At 41.5% G+C, this 14,654-nt stretch overlaps 2 protein-coding genes across 5 annotated transcripts in view; one reads left to right on the top strand and one right to left on the bottom strand.

Annotated features, from left to right (window-relative positions):
- Nucleotides 1-211: 211 nt before the first annotated feature.
- DPY30 (dpy-30 histone methyltransferase complex regulatory subunit) lies at nucleotides 212-4,381 on the bottom strand. Its single transcript, XM_061471099.1, has 5 exons — nucleotides 4,267-4,381; nucleotides 3,758-3,829; nucleotides 3,626-3,673; nucleotides 2,194-2,336; nucleotides 212-506 (listed from the first exon to the last, which is right to left on the bottom strand). Exons 2-5 carry the CDS (start codon nucleotides 3,791-3,793, stop codon nucleotides 434-436), a joined length of 300 nt encoding a protein of 99 aa, XP_061327083.1. The 5' UTR covers nucleotides 3,794-3,829; nucleotides 4,267-4,381; the 3' UTR covers nucleotides 212-433.
- Nucleotides 4,382-5,788: 1,407 nt separating this feature from the next.
- Nucleotides 5,789-14,654, top strand: part of SPAST (spastin) — a 34,736-nt gene continuing 25,870 nt past the window's right edge. For 2 of the 4 annotated variants that reach the window (XM_061471098.1, XM_061471096.1), the window contains exons 1-3: nucleotides 5,789-6,630; nucleotides 10,575-10,658; nucleotides 11,901-11,984. In XM_061471098.1, coding sequence (XP_061327082.1) covers nucleotides 6,210-6,630; nucleotides 10,575-10,658; nucleotides 11,901-11,984 — 589 coding nt within the window. In that variant the 5' untranslated portion in view covers nucleotides 5,789-6,209. Of the gene's footprint in view, nucleotides 6,631-10,571; nucleotides 10,659-11,900; nucleotides 11,985-14,654 lie in introns of all 4 variants that reach the window. The other 2 variants (XM_061471097.1, XM_061471095.1) reach the window with 1 other exon arrangement.

Here is a 14,654-nt window from a genome sequence, read left to right as displayed (position 1 = left end):
CCTCTGCTTTATCAGTACTTCCTCAAAATAAATTTTAACTGCTTTTGTTTGCTTTCTGTTTAGGCATGTTGCGTGTTGAGGATGCTATATAAAATCAAATTAAGTTACATACATTATCACCCATGTGATTCCCATAAGGAATTTTCCTCTTTGTGTCATACACCATCAGGTGATGTAGCCCTACGGAATTATTCAGACTTTCATCCAGCAGTGCAGTTTCTGTACTTTATTTTGAAAGTCTCTTAATAACTGGTTTAAAACAAGTGAACAAATTAAAAGTAAAGTGTTCTTTATTAAATAACTCAAAAGGTAAAGCAAACTGTGTGATTAAGAAAGACAACATCAAACTTCCAAAGGATTTTTACAGCAGAAAACAAACTGTGGCAAATGAACATTTCAGTCTAGCAGCCAAACTGTCCTCGTTTTTATGGAGTTAATTTCGGTCCTCAAATTGTGACTTGTTTTTTAAGAGATATGCTGCTAGAAATTCAATGGGATTTGGTGGTCTGCAAAGAAGAAAATAAATAAAATGTTACTAATTTTTGTTAGATTAAATTAAATAGCTGAAGAACTAATTACCTTCCCTTTAAAAGCAACATAACTCCTCCCAGACACAAACATTGATGTAGGGATAATCAACTCCCTAGAGTTACCCTGTAAACTACTAGTTTATGTCTGAGGAGAAAGTTTTTAATAAGGAGTTGTAGCCACTGCTGGTTCAGTGTTACTGACTTGCTAGAACAGCCACATGCCTAGAACTAGAGTACAGTCTGTAAGTGTAAATACTGCATGCACACCATTGGAAGTTACACACATTTGCCTATTTCTGTAACTCGTGCTGCATAAAGTGGAAGTTAATCTGTCAGTGATTTCTTGCTTCATTTTCATCAAATGGTTACTGCATAGCTTTGTGCGTTAGAGCTGTTTTCTCGGTGCTGTAACTTGCAAGAGGTTGCTAACACTTTTGATCACTGGCCTTCACCTGCAAGGTTTTTAAAAAAGTTCTTCCAGCTACAGTGCATGAATCTTGATAATCTGGATCCTGTCCACAGAATAAATTTACTTATTCCATACTGAGTCAGGCCAAAGGCCTGGCAGTGAACAAATAGCCTATAAAGAGCATTAAAAAAGGGGGTGAAGGCACACAGAACTGCACAAAGATATTTCTACATATCATCCTTTTGGCCTCCAACCATGTACCAACTTCTGTGTTGGCACCTATAATAGTCCTGGTGGATTCCTCTACAACTTAGTCCAGTTAGACCTTGCCCCCAAATAAAATGTTAATATCCTCAACCTAAGGCAAAAAATTATATAGCTTAATTATGTGAGCTGTGAAGGATCACCTCTTTGTTCATTATGAAATAAGCTACCTGCTTCACTTAATTGGATTGCTCTATCAGAAGAGAAAATAAACAATTCATCCCAACTCTTCATGTTTGTGCTATTCATGATTCAACAGATTCCTATTATATTCTCTCAGAAGTGTCATTTCTAGGTATCTGTTCAGTCACTCTGTATACAGACAGCATTCCATACTTCTGACAACCTCGTCATTCTTACTTTTTCACGTTCCACCAGAATACAAAGGAATGTGACTTAGACACAATATTAAAAATATGAGAACATTCTAAATTTAAATAGTGACATTCTGCTTGTTCTTACCCATTCAATTTCTAAGTCCTACCATTTGGTATTTCTTTTTGACTGAGCAATGCACTGGCACATATATTTGACAGTTTAAAGCTATTTTTTTCACAAGAAGGAAGAATAATTTTGTCACTAGCATTATCCTCCTAGGTGCATCACTTTGTGTTTATTTGTATTAAATCTTTCACTTTTTGTCATTTCATAGTTTCAATTTCATAGCAGTCTTCCATAGCTTCACACTGAGTTTATGAAGTTTTTGTGCAATTATTTACAATCAACAGACTTAAAGAAACAAAACCTTTGCAGTAGTATTCCTCACTCGGAGATCACAAATTCGAATAATAATCTATCATGCCATATGCACCTAAGTGAGGAACACATCCTGCAGGGCCAGAGTAATTCATAGGTTCACAAACCTGTTGTAATGACTCTCACAACTAGCAAAGCCCTGTCTGGTGTGTGAGGTCTGAAAACGTAACATAGCACCAATGTTTGAGACCTACTTTTTTTCCCAACAACAGAAGGGACATTGAAGCATCTTACCTCTCTTTTGCAAGCACAGCGAGTCCTTGTAGTAAGATAGGTACAACTGTCTGATCCAAGTAGGCACGTGTGGGCAACGACTGAAGATCCACTTTCTGCTTCGATGTTTTCTCTGCATTTATTTTCTCATTTTCTACTATCCTCTGAAATGGAAAACAAAAAAAGGGTGAGTGGGAAATGAACACTGGTAATGTTCACAGCCACATCTGCTTTGAAGCGTGAGTGCAAAGTACCCATCTTCCTACAAGTTGCTGGCAAGATGAAAGAAAATTTAAGTGCATATTTGTCCTTGCATAAAAACCTAACCCAGAGGAGCCTTCTGTTCAATTCTTACTTTTTGATGAAACAACATTAGGAATTCATGAGTTTTCTAAATCAGAAGATACCAGTCTCTATCATTTTCATTTCTGTTTTTCCATTCAGAGATTTAAATTCTACACCCAAGAATGACTGGAATGACTGCTAACAAGAGCAGTCTTAATTAAATGGCTCCTGTGTGCATGCACTGCGAACGCAAAACACTAACAGCATGAGAAATTCAGGTGGAGCCTGACCAAGGGGACTCTATTAAAGTCAAGCACTTCAAGACTGTGCTTTATTAAAAGTATAGATGGACCCTTTGAAGAAAACGTATGCAAAATGCTTCAAAAATGCTTTTGGTCAAAAAGTGCTGAATCATCTTACGCCATTAACTGCAGTTAAAAAAGGGTACCCTACCACTGCTAGTAAACAAAATGTATTCAAGGGAGCATAAGCATATCTACAGATACGGGACCAACATATCCAACGTGTTAAAGTTCTGTAGCAGAAGTTGAAGCCAACAAACAAGCAGGGGGATGAGTCACAAAGGATATTTAAGAGAAGGTTTCTGCAAAAGCTTAGCAAAAAGCTGATAATGGAAGGAGACTGAAGGCTCTTTTTTAATAAATATTAAGGAAGTATCATAGGGTTATTACTGTAATCCACCCTGTTACCAACAGCTGAGAGAATGGATTGTGTCTGCTCTTTCTCAGCATAAGTAATTAAAGACAGCTTGGATTAATCTGTGAATATGAAAAGAATCCCTTCCTTTGATACTTCTCTAGAAATTCCATCAACTCTTCCCTGTAATTTAAGTCTGCCTGGCTTTTTGTGGCACAATAAAGCATATATATATATAAAATAGATAATGATGAAATAGATAATGATCCTAGGATACTTCCAAAAACCCCCACCTCATTAAAGGTTTCGTTATTTACTTCAGTACCATTTAATATCATGGAAGCAACACAACAGAACACGTATTAACGAACTGTTGCTCTGTAGGTTCAATTTCTATCTGACTTTCTTGGGAACATTGTATTTGCTGAAGTTAGACTCAAAACTCAACATTTTCCCCCTTGATCAGGAATATGACTTCCCTGGTACTTCACAACAACAAAATCTTTGTTACCTCTACATTTTCAGTGAGGCCATATTCAGAGTGGGGATTTTCTGGAACCTGAAAAATAACACACTGTCAGCAAAATGAAAAAGCTCCGTTCACACATGTAGCATTATGCACATAAAGCATTTCCTGCAGTACCTGTGGCTGTCCCTCCATGATCTGCTCTGCCTCCATGATTTGAAAAGTGGACTTTGCTGGACACACAGAAATCTGGAAAGCCATAAAATACCGGTCAGCAGGCTGAGGTGAAGATCAATGTTAGCAGACTAATACCGTATCGCTTGCTGGCAATTAAGGCACAATTACTAGAGAGCAAACTGAGTGGCTCCGTGCTTTCTTCCCCACCACCAAACTTGTACGCGTTTCTCCCACACACCCAGAACCGCGACAGGGGCTGAAGAAGACGGCACCAGGATTACAAAACACGGTACTCATCACTTAAAACAGGAGCCCCCCGAGACGGCCGGCTCCCAGTCGAGTGCTTCCTCAGGAAGGTGAACACCCTTCCTTCCTCTCTCTTCCTACCCTCCTTCCCTCCCTCCCTGCTCCTCACGCCGCAAAGAGCGCCAATGCCCCAGGGCCCGCCGCAGCGCGGACACCCGCGGGTACTGCGCGGCCTGGGAGATGCCCAACCGCCTCGCTCTCACCCGTGTGTAAGGCCGGGACCCGGCAGTCACCGAGAGCCTCACCGCAGCAACCACTGCCACCGCGCACGGCGTCGTAAAGTGTTTTGACGTAAGTGAAGAAGTGGCGCCGCTGGCGCAGACTCCCGACAAACTGCGCCTGCGCGCCTCAACCCGCTCTCCCCATTGGCGGGCGGGCACGCGGAAGCGGGCCGCTGGGCAGTGCCGGTCGCGCGGCGGTTCTTAAGTCACCGGAGCGGGGCTGAGGGGTGTAAAGCAGTGATGGTATTGTGGCTGTGGGGTGTTGTGGTGCGGGCATACGGCTTATACAGCCGTCATGCTGCCTTTAGAAACTAAAGGGGACTGTGGAGATTAACTCATCAGGCTGGTTTGAAAGTTACTGTTTTCCTGTCATTCAGTCTGTCCCTCAGTTTATTCTCCTTCACCAGCTTTTCTGTTTTGCTCAGGAATGGGGTGATGTTAGAGTTGGCAGATGGCTAATAGTGACTATAGATTGTTATCTATTGATAGGGGGCTTATTTTTCTAGACATTTTTGAGCGCTACATTTTTTTAACATCGAACTTTCTGAAATTCTCTATTCCAAAATTTGCTACATTTTTACATCAGGAGAGATAACTTTTTTTTTTTTAAAAAAGGGCACTTATATATATTAAAAAAAAACCAAACAAAAAAAAAAAAACAAACCAAAAATACCTATCTAGCTGCTGCATTATTTTCCAGTCATTTCCAGATGAAAAATAATGAAACTTCCTGCCTTTTTCAATGTTTGTTGGTTTTTTTTTGGCACTGGTAAGTTTATCTAGGTCATGAATAGTTGTATATTTATGATTTTTATATATTAATAAAATCATGTATTTTATACAGTAAGAAGTAAGAAAACTAATACTTGGTTCTGTTGTTAAAGTAACTCTCGGTTTAAGTAGAGACAATACCCATTACTGAGGGAGCTTTCTGAACTAGAAGCAGTTGTGTGGCACAAACAAGAAAAGTAATCGAACAGTAATTTTATAGTAACTTGGGGAAAGACAGTAACACATCGGGGACGGCAGTGATTTCAATTCCTTTTAATTAACACCCCCCCTGCCCCAATTTCCTGCTGTGAACGGGAAAGCAGCTCGCTGGTGCACCGAGTTATGAACTCATACTCTGGGTCAGCCTGGCTTCTGTTGACCTTTCTGGGGTGTAGAAGGGAGCGATCTGTCATGACGTTAACAGTAGCTCTGAGTATTTTATTTGCAGAGCAGAGAGTGACAAAACAAAACAAATCAACCGAAAATGAAAGGAGGGGAAGATCGCAGCTCAGAGGGAGGGTTCGGTCCGGCCCCAGGCGCAGGTCGTGCGCAGTCTGTCACGGCAGCTATACAGACGTTGAGTGGTCAAATCACCGGAGAACCCACTGCCATGTTCCCGGGGGCGATACGAGAGGCGGCAGGATGGACATTGGCTGCAGCTCTCTGCGAACGACTTTGGGAGGGAGGAAATTCCTCCCAACGATGCTCATCTGCCTCCCACAACGCCTGCCCGCCGACAGCGGCGCCAGGTACCCCGCAGTGCGGGGCGGCTCACAGCGCCAGTCGGAATAATTAATGTTATTAAATTAATTAGGTTCATCCTCTTCCCACCCGCTGCGTTTCAGTGTGCTGCCATCCCGCGGGCTTGGCCCGGGCATAGGCACAGCACTGACAGACACGGTGCTACGTCCCGCTGGAGTCCCCGCCCCGGCCCGCGGGGCAGGCCGGGAGCTGTAGGCGCCCCGCGGCGCCGTCTCCGCCTCCTATTGTGGCTGCGGCTCGCCGGCAAAGGCACTGGGTGCGACGGCGGGCGGTGTCTGAGAAGTGCCCTGCGCACTCCTCCCCCTGGGGCTGAACGAAAGGGGCGTCGCCGCCGCTGCCGCCATGGCCGGTTGTTGTCAGTCGTTGGCAGCGGGTTATGGCGACGGCGGTGAATGAATTCTCCGGGCGGCCGAGGGAAAAAGAAGGGCTCAGCCGGCTCCAGCTCCGCGCCTCCGGCCGCCGGGCCCTCACCCTCCTCGCCGCCTGGGCCGGCTCCCCCCGTGCCGCCGGCGGGGGCGGCGGCGGCAGCGGCGGCAGCGGCGGCGTCCCCCCATAAGCGGAACCTGTACTACTTCTCGTATCCGCTCTTCGCCGCTTTCGCCCTGCTCCGCTTCGTCGCCTTCCAGCTCGGGCTGCTCTTCGCCTGGCTCTGCGAGCGCTTCTCCTGCGGCGCCCTCATGGCCGCCAAGGGCAGCAGGGCCGGAGCCAGCGACGCGCCCGAGCCCGGCGGGGCGCCCGAGACGGTGAGGGCCTGCCACAAGCGGGCCTTTGAGTGCATCTCCATGGCGCTGCGCATCGACGAGGACGAGAGAGGTAGGGGAGAGGGATGCGGTGGGAGGCGGGCCGGGTAGGCCGGTGTCGGGAGGGCGGGCAAGGCCAGAGCTGCCGCTTTGAGTTGAGAGCAAACAAATCCTGCTCGTGTGAGAAATATGGGTCACGAAGGATCTGTGCCGGGGGGCGAACGCCGTGCGGCCGCCCGTTCGCGGGTACGGTGCTTCGCTCCCTGTCGTCCGAGTCCGGTCCGGCCGCATCCGGCAGGTGCAGGCTGGTCTCCCACACGCGAAGCAGGTCTCTATCTCGCTGTAGTAGCTTTAAAGCTTTTAGTGCGGAGGCCTGGCTGTGAGTGCAGCTAGCTCTCAGTGTAACCGAGTCAGCCGGACAACAAAAGCGTCAGGGGCAATGATAAGGGTGCATCTTTAGTGTACCGTCATTACAAATGATGGAAGTGTTGAGGTAAGTCTGAAGGAAATTCTGCTTCCAAACTGCTCATTTGAAGTCGTCTGAATTTTAAGGAATATTCGTATTCTGGCAGTTTTGAGAACCTATTTTTCTAAAGCTGCTTGGCATGCTTGCTCTTAAGAAAACTATTGCTATGTGACTAGAAGAGCTTAAGAAGGATTCACAGGGTTTGATTAAATGAAACACAGGAGTAAGGGGTTTCTTTTTTTTCCTAAAGGATAAAAGCAAACAAACAAAAACCCAAACAAACAGAGCAATTGCTACGGCATTTGATGTGGCCATTTATTCTAAATGCAGCAGCACAACTCTCTCAGCCTCCAAAAGATAGTCCTTAGGGACATGCTGTGCTGTGTTTTAAAATTCTCTGGAAACGTCAGAATACTTTATACCATTTCAGTTGAGCTGTAGTGCAACTGCTATAATAGAGGAGGATGTTAAAAAAGTAGGTATAGGGCTTCAATAGGAGCTACATGCTGAGAGCACCATAAAAGTGAGGGATGTGTCTTGCTGTGCACTGTTGGAGTAGCAGTGATAAACTCTGGGAGGAAAAACCTCACAAGGTGCAGGAGCGTTACTTTAGAACAGACATAAAGTGTGAGAGCATTGAGGATCGTAGGAGCAAAGCATTAACAAAGGTGAGGTAGTTTAAAACTTCTGTAATATTGATTGCTCTCTGAAGAGTACCAAAGTCTTAAATTATCAGGTGCCCATTCCATTGTTGTGGCTTGAAGGGTAAGCTTTCAAATACTGATTTTAATCATGGACTTCCTTTGTAGATACTCTTAGAATTATCATATGTGAATTAGCTGCACAGGTCATACGTTTATTAAGAAGGTCTTTGCTGCTAGAACAAGCAGTTGCAAAGCTGTTACAACCCTGCAACTGCAGTATTCATTGCACTGAGAAAGAACTCGTTTTAATACATTGATTTGTTATTTGCTTATTTGTTTTTGCTAGAATACATGCATAACTTTGAATATATTTGGTATGTAAACAACCTTTGTATAGCTTCCAACAAAAGACACTATATTAGGCATAGCATGCAAGATGTTTGGGGTTTCTGGATCATCTAATATCTTGTTAATTATGTGGTGGTTTTGCTATTCTGGAAGCTATGTGTACTTAAGTAATTATGATAGCACTTCTGGTAAGTTTTATGCTTCTGAATTATTTGTGAAATGGATATTCTTGGTGTGGTATGTCACACTTAACACCTTCTCCTGGGAGTGAGAAGGCACATGTGTTGGGTTGACCTTAGCCAGCAGCTCAGCACCCACACAGCTGCTTATTTGTGCCCCTCAGTGAGGCAGGGGAGAGAACGGGAAGAGCAAAAGTGAGAAAGCTTGTGCCTTAGCAGAAAGACACTTAATAAGTGAAGGGAAGAGGTGGGTCAGAAACTCATGATACAAAGGCATTGCTTACCAGTGCCCAGGGAGGTTCTGAGCAATTACTGCCTTGTAAATTGGCCTCCACCCGGTTATTCCTCTACCCAAGTTTTTATTGCTGAGAATTAGGCATTATGATATGAAATACCCCTTTGGCCAGTTTGGGTCAGTCATCCTGCCAGTGACCCCTCCCAACTTCTTGTGCACCCCCAGCCTATTCGCTGGGGATATAGAGTAGGGGAAAAGAAAATCTTCAGGTTGTGCTGTTCAGCAGTAGTCCAACCTTTGGTGTCTTATCAACACTTTTAGTTGCAAGTAAAAACCACAGTGCCATAGGGGCTGCTGTGAAGAAAAAGTAACTCCATTCTAGCCAGACCCAGTACAGCAAATCAACAGCTTCCAAGGAATGTGACATTGAATGTATTTATCACTGAGAACTAGTAAACCATCCCGCATAGATTCAGAATGGTACTTTTGCAAACAGTGCACTTTGGTACAGTGCTTTTCAAACTTCTCCAGTTAAAATGTGGAAGTGAGATTTTACTGATGACCTTGGCATGTTTGCAACTGCTCTGCAGAATAACAAAGCAATTTAGGCAATAGCAGAGGTGCCTGAAATCATCTGAAATTTGATTTCTAATAGCCAGATTCAGCATCAGAGTTACATTGTAGTTGAAACAGTTTCTATAGGTGATGGGGAGAAGCTTAAAGAGAAAAGGCCGCAAATAAGATGAAAGGCACTCAGCTTTGGTGATTTAATGTATCTTTGTCCTTAACAGTCAGGATATATGAGGCTGGTGGAGAAAAGGTAGTAATGAGATTATTCCCAAGGTGTGTGATGTACACAACTGTGGGAGGGCGCTGCTCCTGTGATTTGCATTGGTAAGAAGAGCAAAGCGTGGGAATTATCTGTGCAGGGTAACTTGCCAAATGTTATTAAAAGATTTTGCATCTGGAGAGGAGCAAGAGAGCACCCTTAACCTGGTTCTAGAAGTGTGTTGAAATATTTTTTTACTGGTGCTGCAGTTTGCTAGAAAATAGATTTGGGACTGAAATTATCAAAAAGATTAGATTGCCAAAGCAACACATCACTGATAACTGACACTTAGGAATAGTTTGGTGAAACATCTCCTGTGAAACTGGGATAGTGGTATCTGAAATTTTCAACCTAGGCTTTTTTTTTCCCTCTAGCACTAGCAGCAACTAATGCTAATCAGGTTTAAATTGAAATACCTAATGTGCTGTATTCCTGTGTGGAAAGGCATACTTAGTTTGACATAGCTACCCTGTAAAAGTATGTTTCCATATGCAGGCAAGTATCTTATTAATGCAGAGTGCTTATAGAAGGGGGGCAATATGAAGTAGATATTGATGTCTCCCCAGTGGGTCATTTGCTGTCATGGCATTAGACAGTATAGGTTAGGCATAGCCATGTTCACAGTTGTGTCTGCTGTAGAATCCATTTAGGACATTGTTGGTACAGGGGTCCTTTCTAATTCTACATGTATTGTACTTCATGTGAAGGTTGATGTTCACCTGTGATAAAACAGTTTCATGATAGGATGAACAAAGAAATACCTCCATGACTAATGAGCTGCTCTATACAAAAGTTAACCAGAGGAAAAATGTCTCTTGTCTCATTTGAGTAGTATCTTAGAGTCATTGCTTTTCTTTTTGAGTTTCTGTGCCTCTAGTGTTATTTTGGTATTGGCTATTACTGGAAGATTGAGAGGCTTGTTTCCAGAAAGAAAAGCAATTCATTTCACCATTTCTGTTCTAAGCAAATATGTGTAGGCTAACCTTTTTGCCTTTTATTTGGGGTATTGTTTGTTTGAGGGTTTGTGTGTGTCTGAGATCTTGGGGATGTGGGTGGGGGAGGGTGACTCATCCCTATAAGGTGGACATAGAAATATTCCTAAAAGTGATTTGATACCGTGTTACACCAACTGGTGTAGTACCTGTTTTTAATAGAAAAGCTTGTTCACAGTGTCTCTTTAAATGTTTCTTTAAATTATAGGATTTTGTTAAAATATCTCCTCCTTCCTCTTACTTGTTTTAAGTAGCATTATATGGAACCATTCGTAAGCTTTAATTCATTACAGAAAATAATGGGTTCACTTCCTTTTTAAGCAGGACAAAAGGAACAAGCTGTTGAATGGTATAAGAAAGGAATTGAAGAACTGGAGAAAGGAATAGCTGTCTTAGTAATTGGTCAAGGTAAGCCAGTTTTGGATTTTGTGGGAAAGATTCTGGTTTATGACTTCTTCAGAGCGAGAAATCAGTATTGCTAAATATAATAGATGCTAGGAATGGTCTGCTGTGTGAATTTGTTCATCAGAGTGTTCTAGCTGTAGGGGAGCACTGGTCCATTTCTCTGTTTTATCTTAATGTTCTGGTCTATAACACATGCTAATCTTGCTCCAAATATTTTCATGCTATCCAAAATCATAAGCAGTTCATGAAAATTCTAAAGCAAAACACTTACATAATGTACATGTCAAAATATTGAGTTCTGTTTTGATTTGTCAGAGTTGACAGTTCATGTTCTCATGCAGAATTTCATATTCCCTTCAGTATGACTAAAAAAAACCCCAATTCAGCATGGTCTAGTGTTGTGCTTCTGAGTAGCTTATGCCAAAATAGCTGAACATTTCCAACAAAGGAAGAAAGCCATCTGTGTGAATGGAAACATTTTAATCTGTAGTGTAGAAGCAGGTATGTACCATGGAGAAATAGGTATAAGTGACAGATTTCTTAAGAATTTATCTCCTGAAAATATAACAATAATAATAAACACCCCCCCCCCCCAAAACCTGTAACTGCTTTTGCAGACTGCTGTTTTGTTCCTCAGCTATGTTTAGAAATGTTTGTGAGCAGTATATTATGACATGTTACTTATGCAGCAATACTGGTGGTGTTTGATACAACCCATCTAAATTTCACATTAAAGGGGAAAAAGAAAAAGCTTGACTTGAACAAATGTTATTCTTTAGGAAGTGGTGATATTAATGTCTGTAATTCTGTGTTTTGAAATGTAAAGGGACACAGTCAACTGAATTGAAATCTGTTCATTTTGAACTGAGTTATTTCAAATTGTACTTGCCTCTCAGTCACTTTTCAAGCTTTCTAAAAAATCATTTTTATTCAGTTTCCCCTGAGGAAAATGCAGTGACAATGGGCACATTGTCAGTGTTAAATATTAAAAAATTATGCAAAGCAGTGCTTGGGTTCTCACTGCTTTATGAGCAGCATCATAAAGCAGATAGTCTCAACTAACTTCAAATTCTTGAATAAATAGAAAGCTCTAGGATTTTGTCATTAGTTTTGCAATGATGTTTCTTAGTGGAGAGGGTAGGTAAGGGGTAGGAGAAAGAAGAGGGAAGCCTGGGTGTCAGTATTTTAGTACTTTAAAAAGTTAATTTGCCAAATTATGTTTTAACTTTGATTTTTCTTTTTAAGGTGATCAGTGTGAACGAGCTCGACGTCTGCAATCTAAAATGATGACAAATTTGGCAATGGCCAAGGATCGCTTGCAGCTCTTAGGTACCACTTACAATTCATGACTTGTGCAGATAATGACAAAATTTCCAGACTTCCCCATATGTGTTCTTCAAGTACTTTACTCTGATTTTTGAAGTGAAAGAGTCATTATCTGTGTAGGCTCTCTTAAGTTTGGTTTTTAGTTGAGAGTAATATTTTTTTTAATGCTGTTGATGGATTTTGAAATTGGAATCTCATGATCTGCTTCCCTATGCCTTAATATATAGGTGTAAAAGTAACCGAGAAGTCTTTATATCGTAGCACGCTTGACTCATAAACTGCAGAAGTCTTGACTAACTCTTGTTGGAGCTAGTTTTGGATTTCTGTGTTAGAACTGTAGTAAAGCTCAGGATATACTGCTGTTCATTAGTACTAAGTGTGCCTTCTGTACATGTAACTACCTCATGTTCTGTTAATTCTGCTGTCACTTATGTAACATTTGTCCTGATCATTGGTATGTGCAGTAATAATAATTCTTTAGCATCATGTAGTTCACAGGGTTATGAAATCCTAATGCTTTAATTTTTATCTAGTACTGGTCTAGTTTAAGACTAGCAGGTAAGATCATTTCAGAAGCGTAGTGTTGTATAGCTTTATCAAAGTTGTATTATATATAAGCTCTTAATGGACAGAGTAAACCAGGCAGTATTGGAAATAGCATTGTACTGTGCATGATAAAAAAAGACTCCCCCCCACCCCCGCCCCATAAAGGCAGCAAACCCCCACTTTTGTGTAGTGCATCCTCTAAATTGAGAACTTCGGAAATGCTTTCAGTTTAGACAGTAAAATGAAAATACAGATTACTTTTTAATTGCTCTTTAAGTAAAACCTAACAAATGTACTTGAGTTTAATTTATCTGCAGCCTTAGTCTTGAATTGTGTTGTTTTGAGTTCTTCTAACTGCCTCTTCTAGGAGCTTGTAGAGCAGACAGGAAAACCTTTGTTCTTTCCTTCTCTTACTTACACTTCGTGTTTCAGTGGTCCTAACTAGTAATTGACAGGGAAGTTGTGACAACCACAAGGAAGTTAATTATTTTTGTTTCGTTTGAGTTCCTGGTATCCTTAGTTCTTTTAGAAAAAAAAGTGAAGGTAACATGGGCAAAATAGGCTTCTGGCTTCTATGCTTTATTGCAGGTGTTTGTCAGTAGAATTTTGGTGTATGCAGAAAAGATTTTTACTCGTTAGGGTTAAAGGCTGATTTCTAGAGAAAATACGAACTAGGGAACAAAAGAGTGAAAGTGATTATATGCTATATTGATAAGGTATGTCTTGTTGCTGACATCCGAATTGCAAGCAGCTAGGATTTCTTTAAAAAATTTGCTGTTATTTGAACCCTGAAATGCCAATGTCTGTGTTTTGTAGGCAGTGCTTCATCCTTGTTGGTGTTATTGTAGTAGCACTTGCAAGGTTGCTCACTTGCTGTGCTGGACAAGATAACAATGATTAGCATAACAAAAAAACCCTGAAATTGAAGTCAAGCTGCCACATTAATCTCTACTACCTGAATGTGTGATCACATGCTCTTTGTATTGCTTGTGGAGATTGAAAGGTGAATGGACAGAATAGCGTTTATTGCATAAGCTAATGTCAAATATTATTTTTTTTACTTTGAAATTATCTAAAGTTTTGTACTTTGTTCTGCATAAGCTCTTGTTCAGTTTGCACTAAGGATCTGCTTCAAACAATGTACCTGAGAGCAAAATATGTATAGACAGGAGCGTGTGAAGCCATCCGCCCTTCAGGAAGGAAAAAGATGATGTTTGGAGAAAGATTCCAATGGATTTAAATCCCTGCAAACTTGATCATTATGGATCTATTCAAGTAATATTTGTTATACCATCTAACCAACTTTCAAGTATTGACAGCATCTGTTTTTGTTGTGTGATTTTATGTGGATTTTGTGGAAGTATAAGGTAATGTAGAGTTAAATTGCATGTGCAGTTCTAAGCATACCTTTTAGCTTGTTAGAGTAACAGATACTTGAAAGTTTTTAGGTGGTGTAGAGATGATTTTGTAGTTGAACTAAACCTGAGGCTCTTGAAGTTCTAAAGGTTCAATAAGGTGATTTTTCCTATGAATCTAACTCTTAAGATCAACAAGTAATTTTCCTGTGGAATTTCTCAATTTCTTAAGGGAGAATAAGTGGTTCCTTTATTGCATTATCTTGCAGGATAGAACAGATTTAGACTAAACAATAATATCAAATATTTCAACCTGCTTGCTAGGCAGAGATGTGATTGCAGATTAAAATGCCACCCAGTCAAGCAAGTTACATTGATAATACATAGAAAGTGAATTTTAAGTCATACGGATTATAACTGTCCCTTAGAAGTGCTCAGAGCTTTGATTTATTTTGAAGTGTGTTGGGTCATCAGTGTAACTGCTGATGGGGCTGTTTGACACCACTGATGGGAGCATGATGTCTGATCACACCTGTGTATTATTGCCATGTGTCATCACACCACTGATCTTCAACCAAGAAGATGTAGCTACTTATCTTGGATGATGGCTTTACTATTTTGAGGCCTGTTTTCATCTTGAACGTAAATTACTGTATCATAGTCTCTAAAGCTGTACCATGACAGCTGCAGTTATTCTAGGTATGTGTCAGGGCACCTGAAGGTGACTCGACCACTTTGGCAGTCCAGTGAGAATATTGGGTTGTCCTGGCTG

Source organism: Pezoporus flaviventris, unplaced genomic scaffold, assembly GCF_033815535.1.
Source record: "Pezoporus flaviventris isolate CSIRO_AGI_PZ_B2104156 unplaced genomic scaffold, CSIRO_AGI_Pfla_v1 ptg000066l, whole genome shotgun sequence".
Classification (NCBI taxonomy): domain Eukaryota; kingdom Metazoa; phylum Chordata; class Aves; order Psittaciformes; family Psittacidae; genus Pezoporus; species Pezoporus flaviventris.
This window is presented reverse-complemented; position numbering and strand designations above follow the sequence as displayed.